At 43.2% G+C, this 21,085-nt stretch overlaps 1 protein-coding gene across 1 annotated transcript in view; it reads left to right on the forward strand.

The window, feature by feature from the left end:
- Window positions 1-21,085, forward strand: part of CCDC14 (coiled-coil domain containing 14) — a 128,724-nt gene that overhangs the window by 34,613 nt on the left and 73,026 nt on the right. Inside the window, exons 8-9 of the mRNA XM_085647310.1 lie at window positions 6,298-6,874; window positions 8,066-8,207. Coding sequence (XP_085503436.1) covers window positions 6,298-6,874; window positions 8,066-8,207 — 719 coding nt within the window. The remainder of the gene's footprint in view (window positions 1-6,297; window positions 6,875-8,065; window positions 8,208-21,085) is intronic.

A 21,085-nucleotide genomic window follows, 5' to 3' on the forward strand; every position in this document is an offset into this window, starting at 1 on the left:
AACGCACAGAAGGTGGGGCACCAGAAATTTGTATGGCCGCCAAAGAGGAAGACTTCAGTCTTACTAGAATTCAGTTTCAAACAATAGGTGGCCATCCATTCCCCAACCTGACGCATACAGTTGTGAAACTGTGCAGCAGTGTAATCAGGGGAGCCTGTCACTGAGACTACAATCTGGGTGTCATCTGCATAAGAAATAGCCGAGAAACCCAGAGACCTAATTAGCCTTGCCAGTGCAGCAACATAGATGTTAAAAAGGGTTGGGCTTAATGAAGATCCCTGTGGCACTCCGCACGGCAATGTAAAATTTGGTGACTTAAACTCTCCAAGAGCCACAAATTGTTCCCGATCTGATAAAAAAGATGCGAATAAAGCAACCGCTTTCTCTTTAATACCGATCTCCTTTAGTACTTCCAATAGTTTTTGGTGGTTCACCGTATCAAATGTGACAGGGAGGTCAAGCAGCACAAGTGCTGCATTGCCTCCTCCATCCACGGTCTTCCTAATTAATTCGGACGCTGTAATCAGTGCCAATTCGGTGCTGTGATGCTTTCTGAAACCAAACTGGGTTGCATCCAGGAAAGCATATTTTTCAATATATCCAGATATAGCAACATTCATGGCTTTCTCTACCATTTTAGCAGGCAGAGGAAGTCTGGATATTGGACGATAATTGTTGGGATCCGCCCCCTCCAAATTTGGCTTCTTCAGCAGGGGGAGAACAGACGCCAGTTTCAACTTGTGGGGAATATGCCCTACGAGAACATTTGATTAAAAATTGGAGACCACTGTAGGGCGAATAAATCTGGCAAAAGATGGAAGATTTTAGGGGGACAAGGATCCATTGGGGAGCCGGATTTGGTGGACTGCAGAAGGGTAATGACCTCCTCGGTAGTCAATGAAGGAAAGGACGACAGTTCCGGGGGGTCAGTGAAGTCTAGGGGGACTGGGGGGATTTCACTGGATGCACTAAGTACAGCTAACTTCCTGGGGGATGATGAGGTTCCTTGAGCAGGGAGACTAGAAAAACCACTGTAAACTGCCTTAACCTTATCTTGGAAAAATGTAGCCAATGCGTTACAGAATGTCTGGTTTTTAGGTGATTCTGTTACTTCAGAACATTTTGCCACCTTTTTTACTGTCGAAAAAAGTTGCGTGGAGGAATGTTTTGCAGTTAAAATGGCTGTAGTAAAGTAGCGCGTTTTTAACTCCTGCACCATTTTTTTTTATACTCTAGCAGAGCTTGTTTGTAGACAGTTCTGTCCTTCGAGTCCTAAGAGGATCTCCATTTCCTCTCTGAACGGCGGCATTTTTGTTTTGGTGTTCTGAATACCAGGGTTCAGAGGGTCTTAACCTATGACTGATTATAGATTTAACTGGTAACACCTTATCTATTGACCTCCTAAGCCATTCCTCGAAGGTAGCAGCTGCCGTATTCGGTTCCTCTGAAAAGTTTGGAATGTTGTGAGATAGGGACTTTTCGAACATGTCTACTGCCAACTTATTCCAAGGCCGTACATTTTTTCGTTGCTTATTTTGTGATTTATCTACCTGTAATTTATGGAACAGAAGTGAAAAAATGACAGCATTATGGTCTGACCACACAAGCGGTAACAATGGAAAACATTTTAAGGACTTATTACTAGTGAACACCCCATCAAGCAAGTGTCCCCCAGAGTGCGTACTGCCAATCACCTTCTGAACGAGCCCAAGGCTGTTTGCAATATTAATAAATTGTACAGCATCTCTGTCTAGTAGGTCCTCAAGGTGCAAGTTAAAATCGCCAAAAAGTGTGAATTCAGATTATTGGGCTATTAAATCCAGGGAGCTGCCTATATCCTTCAGGAACTCAGCCTGGGGGCCAGGGGGTCGATAGCATAGCATCCTATTGAAGGTGTAGTGGTTATCTATTAAAGATTTTAAACTGTAAAGATTCCATGGTTTGCCCACTGTTTTGCGATGTGAAAGTTCCTTTCCATACATTACGGAATATTACGGCCAGCCCCCCCCCCCCGTCCCCTCTTTTGCCTACCCGGTCTTGTCTAAACATTGTGTACCCGGAGTGGACCGCCATGGCTAAATCCGGGTCTGAGGAGGCCTCTCCCCATGTATCAGTGACGAAAGCAATGTCGACAGATTGTGCCTCTACAAACAAAGCAAACTCCGAGGCATGTTTACAAAGGGAGCGTGCATTGATAAGGGAGCACGCCACTTTCATTGTCTCATCCACTTTGCATGGGGCAAGATGGGAGCGGAGTGTTGTCTGTGATAGCATAGTGGGCTTAAATGAAACACAGCACTCCTGGCATTTCAAACCTGTTACCTGAGCACACGAGCTAAAACTGGCTTTTTGACCACAACTCCCGCTCTTATTTAGAGCTCTGAGTTGTTCCCCGGTGTATATGATCCTAGATGCAACCTGAGGTCTCAAACCGACTGCATCCCTCGGGCCAGGCGCGGACGGGCTTAGACGGGCTTGCCTTGGCACGCCCGCTGCGTGCGGCCGCCTTGCGGCCGTGCTTTTATCCCCCCTCCGGCTCTGCAACTAGAGCGGTAACCTGCCCCTGTGTGCCTCTGAGGAGGCGGAAACACCAGAGGACCGGCGGAAGTGCAGCAGCAAATGCCGTCCCCGATTCCCGCCCAGCGAGGTGCAAGTTCACTGGAACGGTTAAGATTGGTATTTTAATGTTCTAAAAGAGTGCCAACAGTTTGCAAATTTTAAAAACACATTTAATTCAGCTTATAATATTCCCCCGAAAAAGTGACAAAGTGCTTTTAAAAATACAAGAAATTCAGTAAAGCAATTCCGTTTATCTATCAGAGCTGACAGACCTAGAGTCCAGCTACAAACATTAAAATGAGCAGTCATTAGGTAATCGCAAATAGGAAATACAATTGCATTCCTGCCTATGGACGAAATAGGAAATGGTTTACATTTTCTATATAACGATTACCTAACAGGAAATCATAATTAAAAATATGCAAAGCTAAGGGTGCCTCTGGTCTTAAGCCCGACTGGAGGCACCACGAATTTCCTAGTGCACATATGCCCTCGAGGGATTTGTGCTCTTCATGTCACAATTACAAAATTGATTTTTAATGCATTTTTTTAATTTGCACATCGTTACCATCGACTTGATGTCGATGGTAATTGCATTTCCTAAATGCCCAATTCGCATTTAAGAAATGCTTTGTACTTGTGCTTTTGGAATCGCAAATAGGTAATCCCTATTTGCGATTCCTAAATCACGGTCGCAAAATCTAAAGTGTAGAAATTGTCAATTACGACCACGTATAACCCTTTGTACATCTGAAAAGGCCATTTAGCATTAGTGAATGGGCTGAAATAGCGATTTGGCCCGTTAAGAAATGCTAAATGGGTTTGTACATCTGGGCCTATAACTTGTGCTCTAAGGTAAATATAACACGCGCCCCTGCCATGTACGGTGTTGTTATCAATGATGTTATTTCAGTTGTTTTAGTAATGTTATCAATCATGTCATAAAACATGTCATGTGTGATGTAATATGTGGGGAAATTAGCAGTCCATGGCTAGTGCGTGAGTTACAGTTACCTTAGGGCACGAGTTGTAGTTACTGCCCTGTAGGAGCAAACTTCTTTCCCTGCCTGCAGTCCTGTGTTAGGGAAAAGTACTGTGTTCAATGGGTGGGTTCCTTGGAACACAGGTTAAGAGCTAGCCTTGGGCGATAGGGGCCCAGGGCCTTGTATGACTCGAGGAGCGAAACGCATGCCCCTGTTTCGTAGTACAGGATGGTACACACACATAACCATAGACCACGCAAGTGCTGTATATGTGGAACGTGGGAAGAAGCGAGGGTGATATTAACAAGAGCTTAACAGCTTATGTTAAAATGCTCCTGGTTTGAGGCTCCAGTTTACTGTTACTTGCAGGAGCCCGATATTGCTACCAAATGTGAGTAAGCACCCTATTCATGAACGCAAAAACACACCGCCCTTTGTTACTCTGCCTATAAATAAGTGACCTTGTCTGCTTTTTAGCTGAGGAAACTAACTTCAAATGTGCAATGAGCAATTTTTTGGAAGCAAGTTGGTGTATACATGTAAAAGAAATGGGAAACCAGACTTTCGGGAACAGGTGAAGTGCACAGCAGGTGATGTTGTTATTAAACCTGTAAACCAAACGAACAATAGGAGTGTAGTGTGGGTTTAGAAACAGATCTATAAATGGCAGCACAAGGTGGTACTGTGCCGGGGAGCTATTGCTGTAAGTTTAGTAAAAGCTAGAGCTTTTAGTGGGATGAAAACATGGGGGTCTCAAAGGGGCGTGGACGATGTAATTAAGGGTTTTGCTTAAAACACTTAAACTAAAAATCTGACCGTAGCATAGTATGTTGCCCGCCTGGTATTTTGCTGCTTCTGTCATTGAAAATGCCTCCGTTCTTGTGGAAGAGATTGTGGCATAATGGCTAGAGCTGCCGACTTTGGAGCTAGGGAAGCAGACTCGAGACTCGGGCCGGCCAACATCCTGTGATTAGAAAATTAACATGTTCATGTGTAATGTGACTGGCGCTCATAAAAAAGGTCAGATACCTTCAGGTCAAGTTTGCGCTATTTAAAACAAAAAAAATATGAAGTTTTGGAATGATGAGACTATCAAAGTCTTTTTGAAGGCAGTGAATGATGGTATTGCTGAAGAATTAAGAATTTGTTTTTCACCCTGAGGGGAGGGCCACAAATGGTTGAGCCCAATGGGGTCCATTCTCAGCACCTGCTTTTTAAAGCTGCCGGTGCTGGGCACAGGCCTCGGCTCACTTAAAGCCCTGGGAGAAGCCATAACAAATCGAGTTGCCCTTGCTTCTAGCATTATTATGGAAACGGCTATATGGACAACTGTATAAAAAGCAGAGATCTCGTTATTGTATGTGTAAGCTAACGAGAAATCAGCTAATGAGTTGCCTGCAATGCCCTGATTAAAGATTGGGGACTTACACAAACATTAAGTTTAGAACATTTGTTGCTGCTTGCACCCTAGGGAAGCTTTCAGTTTTAAATAGTTTCTACAGGATGCTTTCATTGGTGCGAGTTGAAGTGCTTAATCGAAGCGGTGGTTACGGGGCAGCCACCAGAGCTCATGGTAGTGGCTGGCACTTATTTTTCGTTGAAACTTGGATCCAAAAAAAAAGCAAGAAAAACATAAGAGGGGCATAAGGAGGCAGAGAAACCTGCTAAAGTGTGACAAAGGGAACAAGCAGCATTGGCGGCGTGGGCAGAAACGATGATTTAAGAAGCTCCACTAAACGTGACGTGCTTCACTACAACAAGCATCTAGGCAATGGGAAGGGGAGAGGTGGCATTGCGGTCTAGGACAACAAGCGACAGACTGGGTGCAGAGCCGAGCCGTACTGACCTCGCGGGGAAGCGTTTGTAAAAAGTGCTCTTAAAGAAGTAAAAGAGGAGTCCGGTAACAGTGCCCTACAATGCCCGCTGCGTAAGCTGAAAGGTAGTTTGGTGGTGCGCTCGGAGAGAGCCAAAAACCGGAAGAGGTATGTATGCCCTTCACAGTTGGGATGAACAAAAAAATGGAGCAAAGGTGGTGCCAGCAAATGGCAATTGAATGTATGGACTGCAAGCTCAGATGTAGCTTCAGCACATCTCGGTTTGAGACCGCGCATGCGTGCCGTCTAGAGCTGATACCTAAAAAGCACACTTTCTGGACCAAGATCTAGCTTGCTGCCAAAATTGGTGTAATTCCATTCAGTAGTAGTTTTTGCTGTAGTAGAAAATGAATGGGGATTTTGGGTTTTGGGACTCCCCTATGACGAATCGCCCCAAATTTTTACAGGAAAGAGCTGAGATGGAGGAGACTTTTTTGTATCGAAAATTGCGTGAAGGTTTATCAAACGGCGCCAAAGTTATCGGCAAACCAAAAAGCGCACCGTCTTTGGAAAAGCAGACCTAACTATAATGCCCAGTGGCAAGCTCTACTGGGTACTGCATATAGATAGATAATAATTAAATGTGCTGATAAGTGTTGTTACTTTCCACCAACGGGAAATGATTGCACAGCATATACATCTGGAGTTTATACTACTGTTGTTGGGTTGTTGTTTCAGGTTAATAACTTTCCTCTAGTTATTTCTTGGAGTTTTTACCTTGTCCCTTAATTACTTCTGCTGAGTGCCTAATCTACCAACATGATTTGTCATCTCTGAAACAGTAGTTTCTTAAATGTGAATGACTAAATGATGAGCTAAAGCTGCTTAATATGCTGTTTTAGTTGTCATGTTTTTTTCTTCTCCTGTTTTTTTCTTCTCAGAGCGTTCCTACTAATTACTGTAACCAAAACAATTCTTCAGGAGGGTCCATCTTTCCCATTGGATCTAATGCTGCTGGCACTATTACTTCACATCCGCAAATCTCTGCTGCTTCTGATGTGCTATCATACACACCAGGGACTGGACCACATAATCATTCCATGGCCACCTACCATCAACCAGCTTTTCAAAATGAGACTTCTTCAAATCAAGCAAACAATGACCATCAACCTCTGAGGGACTCTGAAATGCTGTCTAACATTCAAGCTCAACTGGCTCAGCTCCAGCAACGCAATGCTGAAAGCCAAAGGGTTCCCAGGAGATATATTATGCACTTACCAGCGGAGTCCGATTCTCCCAGGGACGAGGAATCCTCTGGGGAACAGAGTGAGGGCCAATCCAGTGAGGAGGAGGATGTGAATGGACTTGACGTTGCTCCGGTCCGAGATACCAGCTGTCAGACAAGTTTTGAGAAAACTGCCTTGCAGACTAAAAAAACAAGTCCTCAAAAAACAGCACAGAAAGTAAACAAAGTGAAATATCTTCTGGGAGAAATAAAAGCATTGATATCAGACCAAGGTAAAGTTTTTTTCCTGGGCTTTTGTATAGAACTATAGCATTTAACACGAAGTCAGATATGGTTGGCAAAGGTAATGTTTCAAGTAAGACTTTATTCCTCATTAAGAAAATATGAAATCTCAACAAAGCTTCAGAAGATTTCAAAGTCATTTGTAATTTAAGAGTGAAGGCTGTATCTCACGAGTACTCGTGTAGAGAGGGTCACCATTATCTAAACAGTAAACCACCAACAATTCAATCAGGCCAAGTTTTTAAATCCTTTTTGGTCTCTTTGATTACTTAAAATTTGTGCGAGATCCAACAAACTGTCCTTTGTTGAAAAAGAGAGTGGGGCTAGAATCAAAGAAACGACTTTACTGGAAACCGTGTAAAGCTTGTACATTTATGCTCCTCTACACTTAATGTTGAAGAATGGTTTGATTTTATATTGTTTATCTTTCCAGTTTATCTACCATTAAGAAAAAAAAGCATTGACTAATAACACCTACTATAAAAACCAGCAGTGTTTTGTTGGGTTTGAGTTCAACTGTGGCCTTGGTAGTGGAAGGAATTTTAAAGGCCGTCTCAAACATGGGTTGAAAGACTGGGATATGTTTTTGCTGGATATATAACTAATTTGATCGTTGTTATGGTGATAATATATTCTACAGTTCAATGTAGTTGTTTTAAAGGACTGCTGGTCTAAAGAAATATAAAGTAATAAATGGTGTTTCTACGATCAAAATTTAAAAATTATATGTGGAACAAACCAACACAGTCTGACTTCTGGTTATGATTTGGTTGTTTTAGATTGAAAACATGTATCTTTTGATTGTGCAAACTGACATTCCACATGCTTCTCTTTTACAATGTACAATTGCTGCTGTCGTAAAAAAATACCTTCAGTCACATTAAATTAAAAATCAAGACTTTATTTAGAACTCTGAAGAATTTTTGCTTCCACATGGAATGCCCATATGGTCTTCAAGGACCCAGATGTTGAGTTTTTGCGCCACCTCTGGAGATTAAACATAATGATTTTTGTTGTTGTGGTTAACTTGTGGTTATCTCCTGTAAAACCCCCTCACCCCGTGGCCCACTAGTGGAACGTCTTGAGTCTCACCTTGTCTATCCTCAGGGGGAGCTGTTGAAAGTATTTTTGTGAGGAGATTTTAATTGGATTGATTCGGTCTACCTGATCTCTCCTTGCAGACGACACAGAAGTCCAGCGGTTGATAGCTGAATTGGAAGAGAGTGTTTGCTTATTGCCTGTAGCAGTTGGAACCACCAATTTACATGCTGACATAGCTCTAGCTTTGCAGCCACTCAGAAGTGAAAACGCACAGCTACGCAGGTCAGTATCTGAAACATGACGATCATTATTAATTATTAAAGCAATGTGTGGTCAGTAATGGGTACAGTGCACAACTAGGTTAGACAATAAAAATATTAAATGGACAAGGTGCAGTGCTTAAGATTGGAAGACTATGTTTAAGAAGTGTGTGAACATAACGCCATGACTTTCCACTATAAATAGTTTCATGTTCGAATGATGGCTACATAAGAAAAGTTGTGTTACTGATTTAAGTATTTGTAACAAAGAAATTTCCATTTATTCTGCATATCCTTATTTCACACAAGAAAGAGCTTATCTAGCATATTACAGAGTCTGGCTTTGCAGACTCAAGAACACTTTATTTGATGAATGTGTCCTAACTAAACTTACTCAAATGTTGACCTACCCTTGGTGTAGCTTTTTGCAGTTTTGTGCTTATTACTGATAACTTATAGCCTCTTTCTGATGCCCTTTGAGAAGTTGCATACTTCCATTTTCCGCTATTTCTTGATTCTGACATGAAACCCATTGGCAATTGAATTCAAAGGGAGGTTAGGAATGTTACGGGCTGTGAAGTGTCTAGATTTTCTTTGTCTTGCTAACTATTATTATGCAATTTAGTATTTTCAGCTTGTTTGGGGGTACACTTTCTAATAATGGATGGAGCTCTCCATTACAGACCTCACTGCATTTCACACCCAGTTTAGAACTTTTAGACATAGCTGGTAAATTCTGTGAGATGTATTGTATTCCTGCTCCGGGCTACCCAGAGAAGTGCAAGAAGTTAGAAATCTTGAGGTTTGACAGCCTTAATAAATGTGCCCCCAAACACTTGATATTCAGTGGGGGTGCCGTTCGCAGTGGCTGGCTGTGTGGATCTTTAACTCTCTGGACCTGCCTTCGTCTCACCGGGACTGCGATGACCAGCAGCCCTAGTTGTTTCCACAGCTGGTACCTCTTCCCGCAGAGCTCCCTCCCACCTGCTTGCTGCCTGATAACTCCTCACGGCCCCCGCTTCGCGGGAGCCGTTCGCAGTGGCTGGCTGTGTGGATCTTCAACTCTCTGGACCTGCCTTTGTCTCACCGGGACTGCGAGGATCAGCAGCCCTAGTTGTTTCCACAGCTGGTGCCTCTTCCCGCAGAGCTCCCTCCCACCTTGTTTCCGCATATAACCACACCCCGCTTACGCATCGAGGGACACGTGCGGGCGGCCGCAGGGCGAAGCCCGGGCCAAGGGCAGGCCCGTTTGAGCCCGTTCGAGATCGGAGAGAACGGGACGGGCCACCCCATTTCCATCTGTGGAAGTCCAGGGCAATTGTGATATAGAGCTGAAGCTAAAATATGCCTAACCGAGTAAGGAAATTAATTCCGGGAAGCACAACGGTGGGTACTCTGGACCAGTTCCTAGTTAGAGCCTCGTCCGTGTTGTCCCAGGAAATCGAATTGACAGAAAAAAGACTATCTTAGGACTTTGCACTCAGCAAAAGATCGTCCCTGGGAAGAATATCCCAGGTTAGCTCCCCTACATTTCCCCTGGTGTCTGTCAATGACAACATATTACATTCTAGGGTAAGGGAGGAGAATCCCTCCCTAAATGACGATGGATGTCTGGCTAATTTGCAGGTGTCTAATGCTCTTATTACTACTCCTCCTGTAATCACTGTGTCCGCACCTTTGAGAATTAGTAACTCTGGAACATTATCGCCGCCTTCCTGCGTTAGGACTAGATCTACCTATAGTAATAAGGTTGGGGAGAATTACCAAGTAGCAAGTAAGACACATAAAAGGAAGTGTAGGGGGGCACAAATGCAACTCAAAGGTAGGAAAGCTAAGATTAAGAAAACTAATGGTGCTTTAGACCCAATTCCATCAAGTAGCCCCACTAATTGCCCTGCCAATGTTGGTAGTGATGCGGATATGGATGCATCGAGTTCGGATGTAGGTGTATCGATAGACGCAGCGGGGCCCACATTTTGGAGTAAGCTGGAGGCTATTTAAAAAAAAACTTGCCTCCCGATTTATGATAGATTGAATGCTATTGAAAGTAGGCTTGTTTGTTTAGAACTTGCTGATTCATCGGGTCAATTCCGGGGAGGTTTGCGGACAAATGCAGTAAATCGCACTAATAAGATAGTAGTTGAGAATCCAGGAATGGTTGAAACTTTAGGTAATGCACAGGAAGGTATAAAGGATAATTTTATTGTTAGGGAACAAAGCCCTGTATTGTTGCCAACTAATAGGCCTTTAGGTTCAAATTCTAATTCTCCTCGCTCTGGTGAAGCTGTGGAAGTAGCGGAAATGCCACAAATCGCAACCCAGGTGCAATTGGGGAGGGCTACTACTATCCCCAACCATTATACCCCCTAGAGAGTTTACCTCGAATTGACCTTCCCCGAGAGTCTTCCCCGTATGTGGTGGTTCTCGTGGGGGTCCCACAACTGGCCCTGGGGAAGAGAGAGTTATATATGGACCTTAAGAATAAATGTACTTTCTGGCTCAACACAAATCGCCCGCTCCCCCCCCCCCCCCCCCCAATGTATCCGCAGAAATATTATTTGTAAGAAGAGTAGATTGGGTAGGGGTACGGAGCAAATCCAAAGATGGTGATTGTGTAATTATTAATTTTAGAGACAGAAGGGTTGCTGAATATATATGTAAAAGGTTCTATGAAGACACAACTACTGGGATACAGTCACTGCCTTTGAGTTATTTTTATCCAGTAACAGTCCCTCTGCCTAGGAAGTTGATGTCAACTAGAGGGAACTGGAACAGGAATAATGCATTGGGTTTCAACAGCCATAACAGATTTGAAGTATTGTCGGGACTGGAGGATTGCGATTGACGTCAGCCTCCATCCCCTGAAAATTGTCAATGTAACAGGAAGGAGAATGTTGACCTTATATACATGAAGTTATACCTTTAACTGTTGATATCGATTCAGGTAGTTTAGAGAATGTTATCCGACTAGACCAGGTTTATGATGTATTAGTGCCCCTCCCACTTGATAATTGAATGTATGGAATGTCTTAGGGGCAATGTAAATATTGAAAAACCTTTTAGGAGATCTCCAGGCTCTCCCCCCCCTTGTCATTGGTATCCTGGAATGTGGCGGGATTGGGGTCAAAACTGAAGATGGACGAATGGGCTACTTTCATAGACACATATGATATCTGTCTTTTCCAAGAGACGTGGTTGGTGGAACCTGCTTTTCGTGAGGGGTATGTGAAGTTTTGTATCCCAGCGGACAGAAGAGAAAGGGGGCGACCTATGGGAGGATTAGTTATTTGGGTTAAACAAAAATTAGGTTGCAAAATGCGTCAATTATCGATCCTTAACAAAGACATTCTGGCGGTGAGGCTTTGTTTTTCATTAGGTGGAAATTTAGACATCTATAATGTGTATGCTAGAGGCCTCCCGGGAGGGAAGAAATCATCGGTAATCTCCGCTTTGGGAGATCTAATTGAGGCTTTACCACCTAACACATTGCCGCTTATTGCAGGGGACTTTAATGTCACATTCGAACCCTTGGGTTATGAGGATCAAAATATATCGGAAGAGGAAGATTCGAGATGGGGAGTTCCTCAGCTTGAACTGGCTCCTATAAAAAAATGGACCGAAGCGGCCATCCAATTAAAGGGTTTCTGCTTGGGGAACCATTTGAGAGCCGCTAATGGACGTACTCATTCAGATAGGCGGGGTAGTAACACGTACGATAATGGCTGTAGGGCTAGTCGGATAGACTATATTTTTGTCCATTTAAGACTATGGCATTGCCTTAGGGATATGGCCATTATCATGTGTGTAGAGAGTGATCATAACCCGCTTGCCTCTTCTTTCGAACTGGCTGTAGTCAGATTAGGAATGGTTAATGGCGAAAGCATAGCTCCAGAAGTAGTCCTTGCAAATGATGAGCGCCATTTAAAATGGAGTAGGGTTGTTGGGTATCCTGAGACCTTGTTTTTAATCAGGGAAGAAGTAGCTAAGGTGTTGCTACTTCTGGGATCCCACGAGAAAACCCCTGAATTCCAACTTAGTACTATTCAGGTATCCCACGAGAAAACCCCTGAATTCCAACTTAGTACTATTCAGGTACATGGTACACTCTTTGATAAACTTAAGACCCATTTTTGTAAACCGGGTCGGGGAAAGGTGAAAAATAAGAAGAAGGAAGAAGGCTGGTATAATGTGGTCTGTAAGCAAACCAGATTGAATCTGGGGATAGCAATAAAAAAAACGGGACTCCACTCAGGTAAGGGAGGCGAGGAAGCTGTACAGGGAGGCTCAGAGGGAGGCAAAGAAAGAATGGGATAGATGTAAGTGGCAGGAGCTGAAAGAAGCTTGCCAAGCCAAGAACCCAAAATTGTTTTGGAATATATTTAAATGGGACAGGGGAGGGTGTCCTGAACGTGTACAGAATAATGTAGCCCAACACTAGTGGCTTGAATTTTTCAAGCCACAATATGCATGTGATAGAAGGTATGAGTGTGGAGAAATTGTTCCAAACATGTTTTTTAAAGAAGATATTTTTAGCTTGGAAGATGTGGATAGGGCTCTTGAGGCTGTTACAGAGGGACGGGTCCCAGGGATGGACTGTATCCCCGCTGACGTTTTCTAATATGATAAGCAAATGTGGCGGAAGTATATAGTTTTATTGGCTAATGCAATTGCTCAGGGTGGGGCGATTCCACCTTCCTGGAAGGGGGCTGAAATCGTGCCAGTCTATAAAAAAGGGGATAAGTCAGTAGCAGGTAATTACAGGCCTATTAGCCTGATTGACTCCATCCAAAAAATAATGGGCAGGTTAGTTCTTTTTAAGATACAAGTCTGGATTGATGAAAACAACATCCTGAGTCCACTACAGGCGGGTTTCCGCAAGAAAACTAGTACAATAGATCAAGTTTTCCGATTTGTAAATCTGTATTGGCGAACTGTGGTCCTGGGAAAGGGGTCTTTATATGCAGTGTTCGTGGACCTGAGGGCAGCCTTTGATCTAGTCCCGCGGGCTAAATTATGGCAAGTCTTGAAAGATCTTGGGATGGCTCTGGATCTACTGACACTGATCGCCCGCTTGCATGAGAACACCTTTGTGCGGTGGGGGCTACAGGGGGAGGTTACTGAAGCCTTCCCTGTTGAACGAGGAGTGCGGCAGGGGTGCGTAATGGCGCCTACCCTGTTCTCACTCTTTGTCAATGGGGTGGTGGATTACCTCGCTCTGTGTCCCACGGACGCCCCGGTGCTGGATGGTATGCGCATCCCTGTTCTCATGTTCGCAGACGACACCGTAATCATCTCCAAGACCCCCAGTGGCCTACAGAAGGCTGTGCTGCGTTTTGAGGATTTCTGTCGCCGTCATGGGTTGGAAATAAATACGGCCAAAACTAAGTTTATGGCGTTTAATGAACATAGATCCTTTAGAGGCAATATAGTTATGGATAATTGCCCTCTAGAGCAGGTGGATGCCTTTACTTATTTGGGGATATCTTTGCAAAGGGGAATGTGCTGGAATCGTCATATCGATTTGGCTGTCTTGAAACACCAGCAACAAGGTGGTTGTCTATTGCAGAAATTTAAAAGCTCACAAACAAAACCTATGCGTCCAGTTTTGGAGATCTACGGGATGAAGGTATTGAGTTCGGCCTTATATGGATCTGAACTCTGGGGCTTTGAGAATACAACTCGGTTGGTTAAGGTGGAAAACGAGTTTCTACGCAAGTTGACAGGTGTCCCTCAAAGTACCCCCTTAATTCCTTTATTATGGGATCTAGGGAAAAAAGGGGTCAAAGACTTAGTAAAACTGCGCCCATTGCTATATTGGCGTAGATTATGGACTACGGAGGAACTGATGCATTATGCTCGGGGCCTTATGGATATCATCAATAATGACCCCTTCCACAAAATAAAGTGGTTGAAGGAGATCAGAGCACTTCTAGGGAACATGGACATGTCAGAATTGTGGAACAATCCCCAAAATGCAAGTTTCCCATCTCAAAAAATTATGAAAGTAAGATATTGGGAAATGGTGCATTACGCATCCAAGAAGGAAAAGTTTTCTGTAAATCTCACGGGTCGGTTTCTCGGAATTTAAAAATGCACCTGATTTCGAAGAATATTGGGACGCAATTGAAAATGCCCATGACCGTAAATTATACTTCCAATTTAGGATTGGTACATTACCAACTAGACAATTTACGAGGAAATGGGATGGGACCCAAAGTGATAGATGCCCCTGGTGCCCGGGCCAACAAGAGACAGTTGGTCATATTTTGTTTGGATGCCCCCAATATGTTGTACCACGCCGGATGTGGATTAAACCTATCTGTAAACTCATGAGTACTCGGAGATATGCTGACGCTCTGAGAATTTTAAGGTCAGACCCGAAACCCATATTTGCAATTGCTATGGCGAAATTTTTGCATTGGGCCTGGTCAATTCGTTTTAAATTACTTTCCTTGCCCAGAGCTTAATTGCAAAGCCCTCTGTACCCTCCTGTGAAGAATTGACACCTTCCACCCATTAATTATGTATTAGCTATTGGTATGTCTTAGACCTGATGAAATTGTGTTTATTGTATTTACAAAACAAAGTTTTTAGTTATTATGTTCTAAACCTATTCCTCATGAGTTGTCTTACTGAATGTAATACTTAACTGGGTATGGAATTTGATGTATTTATGAATGATTGATGTTTTTTTTTAAAATGTACTTCGATGACTCAATTGTCGAATAAAGTTTATGATGATGATGATATTCAGTGGTTTGGAACATGTTGTTGCCTGGCACTAATTAACACACATTTATTACTGCAGTGCCAAGGTCACATTCAAGAATATTACCACAGTATAGCAATATTGAGATGAGAAAAACACTTTTTTCTGCCTCACAGATTGTATGTAACAATTGTCTTACACAAGGGGACAACTCTCCTGCTAGTGATGAGGCATCTTCAGTGTGGTTTTAACATCCTGCACAGATGTGCAGTACCCCTTTTGTCTTAGTTCTCATATTTTTTTTTTTTTATAAACAAGTGCACCTGGAAATATATCATGTCAAAAACTATATATGCAGGTGCACAGTGTATATTTTTGCCATTTATTACAATTGTTGAGGGTAGGGCATCATCATGACCTTCTAGAGGCCAGTTCTGCCTATAAGCGCACATAACATGCCATAATTCAGTGTTTGCCACGAGCTCCTGTTAACTGTTTTTTTGCATCTGTGATGTTGGCAAATACCTGTATGCGATGTCATGAGTTATGGTTTTTGTTGAATGCATTCATAACCATAACTAGTGGATGCCAGCAGTTTTTCTTGTTTGTATGAGAACCATTATTCATTATTTTTTTTAAGCTGTACTTAATTTCCAGCCTCTGCAGCGCATGGCATCTGATTGTGTTCAGTGGGGATTGGGCTCTCAGCACAACCTGACATGGAGTGTCAACCCCCAATGTGCAAAGCCTTCACCCTGCGCAGCAAGGTTGAGCTCCCATATCAGCTGCATTTGGCACACCACCCATCCTAAGCCAACCAAACACATTTTGTAAAAATTCAAAATTTGATTGTTGAAAAGTGCCCCTTTTTGCATGGTTACCCCTACTTTTTGCCTGGCATCTGATGCAACCTGACTTGATGTGCCCTGGGTCCATGCCAATGAGGTTCCCAGGGCCTGTGTTCTTTGCTAAAACTGTACCTTTGTACCCACGATTGGCACATCCCTGGCCCCAGTTAAGCCTCTTGTAAAAGGTACCAAGGGCACTATGACCAAGGAAGGCCTCTAAGGGCTGCAGCACCTATTGTGCCACACTTAGGGACCCTGTACCCTAACACTCGCACTCTGCCAGTGCAAGCTGCGTGTTTTGGTGCAGAGAAAAGTGAAGAGTCAACATCACACACATCCCTGTGTGCCATGCTTACAACCCACTGTCTGAGGCCTAAGTAAGTCACCCCTCGAGCAGGGTGCACTAGCCCTTGAGTGAGGGCACAGTGGCATGAGCCCTGTGCCCCTACAGTATCCAAGTAAATTCTTAGATAGTGTAAGTGTAGTAAAGTCATAAAGAGTGTATGGTCTGGGACTTGGTCATTACGAACTCCATAGCTCCATAAAGGCTTTACTAAAAACTGGAAAGTTTGGTAGCAAACATCTCAGCACATTAAACCCACACTGATGCCAGTGGGGGATTTAATGTACAATGCACCCAGAGGGCATCTTAGAGAATCTCCCTGAAAATCGACCAGCCCTGGAATGGTTCCTGAATGGCTGTCCACCATTGCCACCACCTGACAGGTTTCTGGACCCCCGAGCTGAGACCCTCTGCTTTCTGGGTCCAGAAACCAAGCCCATCCTGGGCAGAGGTGACATGCCTCCTCCCCCAGGATGGGCTGTGTCCACTAAGGGCAAGCTTCAAAGGCCTTCTGCCTTTGGAAACTGTCTCAGTCTTTTGCTGCCCCCAGCAACTGGCTCCCACTGGTTATGGCCCCCTCTTTGGGTAGGAGAATCGGTGGGAAAACCAAGCTAGGAAGAGAGGTGTGCTGACCTTTGCCAACCCCACCACTCAGATGAGGAAGGTGAGGTGAAGCAGACATCTCAGTCCCCTCCATCTTGAAGATGAGGGGACTCAGCCAATTAGGGAAAGGCTCCTGCTCCTCTCCCACTGGAGGGTGGCATACTAGGGGGTGTACCCACCCCAAGGAAGGTACCCATCAGTCCTGAACTGCACACCCCTTAAACTCCCCTAAATCTAGTACTTATGGGCAATCCTCAACCTTGTCTCAGATTGGAGGAAGAAAGAAGAAGGACCGAAGAGCCGTGCTGACTCAGGAAGAAAAGGACACCTACTGCTTTGGCCCCAGCCGTATCGGCCTTTCCCGACTCCGACCTGCCTACAGCAAAGAAACTGGCGTACTCAGCAGCACCCCAGAACCCGAGTACCTGGCCTGCACTCACCTTACAGACTCTGTCTCCCGTGAGCACTGGATTTGCTCAACTAAGACCAGAATCCGGATTATGGCTACTCCGCGATTCTGTCCCACTCTGCACCCGATGCCCACGGCCCAAGTTCGAGTGGCCCAATACCATGAAGAGGTCTCCCCAGTGACCCTGACCCGGGATCTGGTGATCCCTGACCTCCTTCAAGCCGACACCTGCAGCCTTAACCTGAAGGATCCCCCCGACCGTGACCGGAGCTGGTAAGAAAACCGATGGCTGAAAATACCCCTGTACCCGACCCTCCACGGCTTTGGGGGGACCAACCAACAGTGTCCAGGCATCCCCCAAGTTCCCAACTAACCTCGCCAGCCAGTGATTGCTTTGAGGAAGTCTCCCTACCTGAGCCTGCAGCAGCTTCACCAAACCGAAGGTCTCCTTTGAAAAGCACAGGGTCCCTGACGTCTTCTTGGCACCCTGCACCCGGCCGCCCCATTGCCACTGGTGGTGCAGCTCATTTGCTGGTTGTTGGCCTTTGCAGTGCAGACCTTAAGCCCATGAGTTTTGCTCCCACACCTGAGTGGCCTGCTTGTCAGCAGTCCCTAACCGACGGCCCACTTAGCCCCTTTGGCTAACATTGATTACCCTGCACTCTGCACCCGGCCGCCCCAGTGTCGCTGGTGGTGCAACTCGAGTGCCCATCTAGACCTTGAGGAACCTTGGTTCTAACCCCCAAAACTCCCACTCGTAAGTTGCATACTTACCTGAAAAATCGCTAACCCTTTTTATCCCATAGGAACCCATGTTCAGAACTTTTGCTCCTAAAATGTTCTAAGTGTTGAACTAATATTTTTATGGAGAAAAGATAAATAAACTGCAAAGTATAAAAAGGCTTACTTACCTTGTATTGTAAAATCCTTAGGTGTGGTATCTAGGCATACCACCGCCAGTACTCAAAGTAATCTAATAGTAACTAAAGAGTATTCTAAAAGTAATTATTGTATAACGCAAACTGCTTTCTGAGTCAATACCAAGCTGTAACTATTGCAAAATTCAATCATACCTGCATTTCATTGTGAAATCCTGCATTGTAAGTATATTTTACCTACCTTTACCAAATCCTGTTTGGTTCTAGAAATAAAATACAAGTATGCCTTTTTTTTATACTTACCCAGTTTGTCTGGTTTCAGTTTCCAAGTGTGTGCATCAGTCTTGAGTGAGTGAATATAATAAATGCTTAACACACTCTCTGGATAAGCCTAATTGCTCGCCCACACTACCATAAAGAGAGCTGTTAGTACTTACCAAATGTAGCCTCTGCTATTCCTCTAGGGACTCCCTGGACTCTGCACACTATACCATACTTTGGTATAGAATATAGTATATACAGGGCCAGCTTCCTACAGTAATTGACAGGATTCTCGAGACATAATTCAAAAGTAAAAAACGCACTTGTATACAAATGTATTAACCATTTAAAGCACACCTAGATACTTTTTTAAATGCTTATTTCTCACAAACGCCTGAAAGAATGTAGACAAAACCAATAAAAGGTTGCCTTATGAGTGAAGTTTTTTTCATGGCACGCTTGGTGTAAATCCGTTCGGCCTATAGATGTGAACAAAACTTCTTTGCGAGCTACATAGGGAAATCACTTGTTTTTTCACTCCTTTAACTTTTTTTATTCCTGTGGCCGCATCTTCATGACCCGGACAATGCCAAAACATAGAGTAAGTAGATTGGCAAGTTTCGTCCATCCTCCGGGTCAAACATAATAGGCAAATCTAAAAACGCCTCTTCAGTGAAAACTATCTGAACTATAACTACACAGTGTTGACAACCACTGTGTAATAAATATATATATAGCCCACAGTGACCCAGTAGAAGGCAATTCGCCGAAACGCATCGGTCCCATCTTGTGGACGGAATTGACTGTGTGTACATGCCATGGAAGAAGAATAATAAAATTCACTGTTAAAGTAAACTGACCTGAAAAGCAATGAAGTTACAGTTTGTTTACTTGCCGGGTGCTGCCGGATTCGGAGTTCGGGAGAAGGACGCCAAAGGGAGATCTATATATATATATATATATATATATTCAATGAAAAAACCAAAGGTTTCACACACGTTATAGTTAGCTGGACATTTTACTCGTAAAAAACCATTGAAATTCCCCCGTTATAGTTAGTTAAGCTAACTATAACTCGCGCGCCCGCAATGCACTGCTGATGACGTCACATATTACATCACTCATGACATGGTCAGTGACATCACTCATGACATCTCAAATGACATCACTGATGACATCACTAATGACATCATCCTTGTGATAGAGTGGCAGACCTCCTCTCACCCTAATATAACCTTTGATACACACATTCATAAATAGAGACTAAACTTTTCAAAACAATGGACATACCAATACCAGTTACAACAACCTCTTCAGTAATTCTAAGATCCACATACACATCCACTCATTCACCAACAGTCCTATACAGTCACTCATACATGTACTCACTCATCATATGTACTCATACACCTATACATCCTGTTACACAATGCCACTCATCCGTAGAGTTACTCACACACATAGTCACTCATGCTAATAAAGAATCAAACATCCATTTACTTGCATATACAGTTATACACACACCACCACACTTACTTCTACAAAAACTTACACATACTTAGTCTTTTAAACAATCACTTATAGAAACACATACTTATTCATACAGGAACTCTTTCAATCTCTCACTCTCACATATACTCACTTATATACACCAATAGTCACATATACTAGTTTAAAACATATGTAGTTACTCATAAAAACACTGTAGAGACAGTCATTCACTCACTAACACACCCATACACACACTCATCCACCCATGCAGTCCTGCACACATACTATCTTCAACACATACAAACAGTAAGTCACTCATTCATGCACCTATGCACTACGTAATACCCCCCATCGAACCATACAGACATCAGACACTTATACTGATACCCAAAAAACCAACTAATAACCTATATAAACACTCATGTAGCTGCTCACCAACCCATGCAGCCACTTATACACAAAGTGAAAGACTGATACATATATATACATATTTAAACATTACTCACTAAGCCATGTATTCACTATGATACACCTAATCAGTCAGTTACACAATCAATTTTTCAAAAACAAATCATCCATTTAGACACTTATATACCCATTTATTCTTCCATCGACCTTGAGATATACATATATAAAACATATTTAATTTTCAGAAAAACACACATTCACGGGATGATGTCATTAGTGATGTCATCAGTGATGTCATTTGAGATGTCATCAGTGATGTCATGAGTGATGTCACTGACCATGTCATGAGTGATGTAATATGTGACGTCATCAGCAGTGCATTGCGGGCGCGCGAGTTATAGTTAGCTTAACTAACTATAACAGGGGAATTTCAATGGTTTTTTACGAGTAAAATGTCCAGCTAACTATAACGTGTGTGAAACCTTTGGTTTTTTCATTGAATTAGCAAGGTTTTTTAAATGCAAATTCCTAACTATAACGTGTGTGAAACCTATGGTTTTTTCAGTGAATTTGTACGTTTTTTTAAATGCTAAGTTATGTATTTTTTTCTATTTTTTTTACATATTTTTTTTGTAAATTTTCTATCCTTTTTTTAAGACTGTGGTTAAATTTTTAAAATTCTATAATATGTTTTTTTTTAAATATTTTATAAAATAAAAAGGTAAAATTTATTAGCAATACATTTTTTCCTTTTTTTTTTAATTTTTTTTTTAGTACGCGTACCGTAAGCTTACGGTAAGCGTACGGTTTATGCAATGTCCGTAATTTTTCTACGCTGTTTGCGTATAGTTACGCAATTTGCGTAGCCGCGCGTACTCCGCGTGGGACGCGTACGCGTGTACGCTACACGCGCACGTTACGCGGAAGTGTCGGATAGTGACTGTTATGCG

This window comes from Triturus cristatus, chromosome 3_2 (genome assembly GCF_964204655.1).
Source record: "Triturus cristatus chromosome 3_2, aTriCri1.1, whole genome shotgun sequence".
NCBI lineage: Eukaryota > Metazoa > Chordata > Amphibia > Caudata > Salamandridae > Triturus > Triturus cristatus.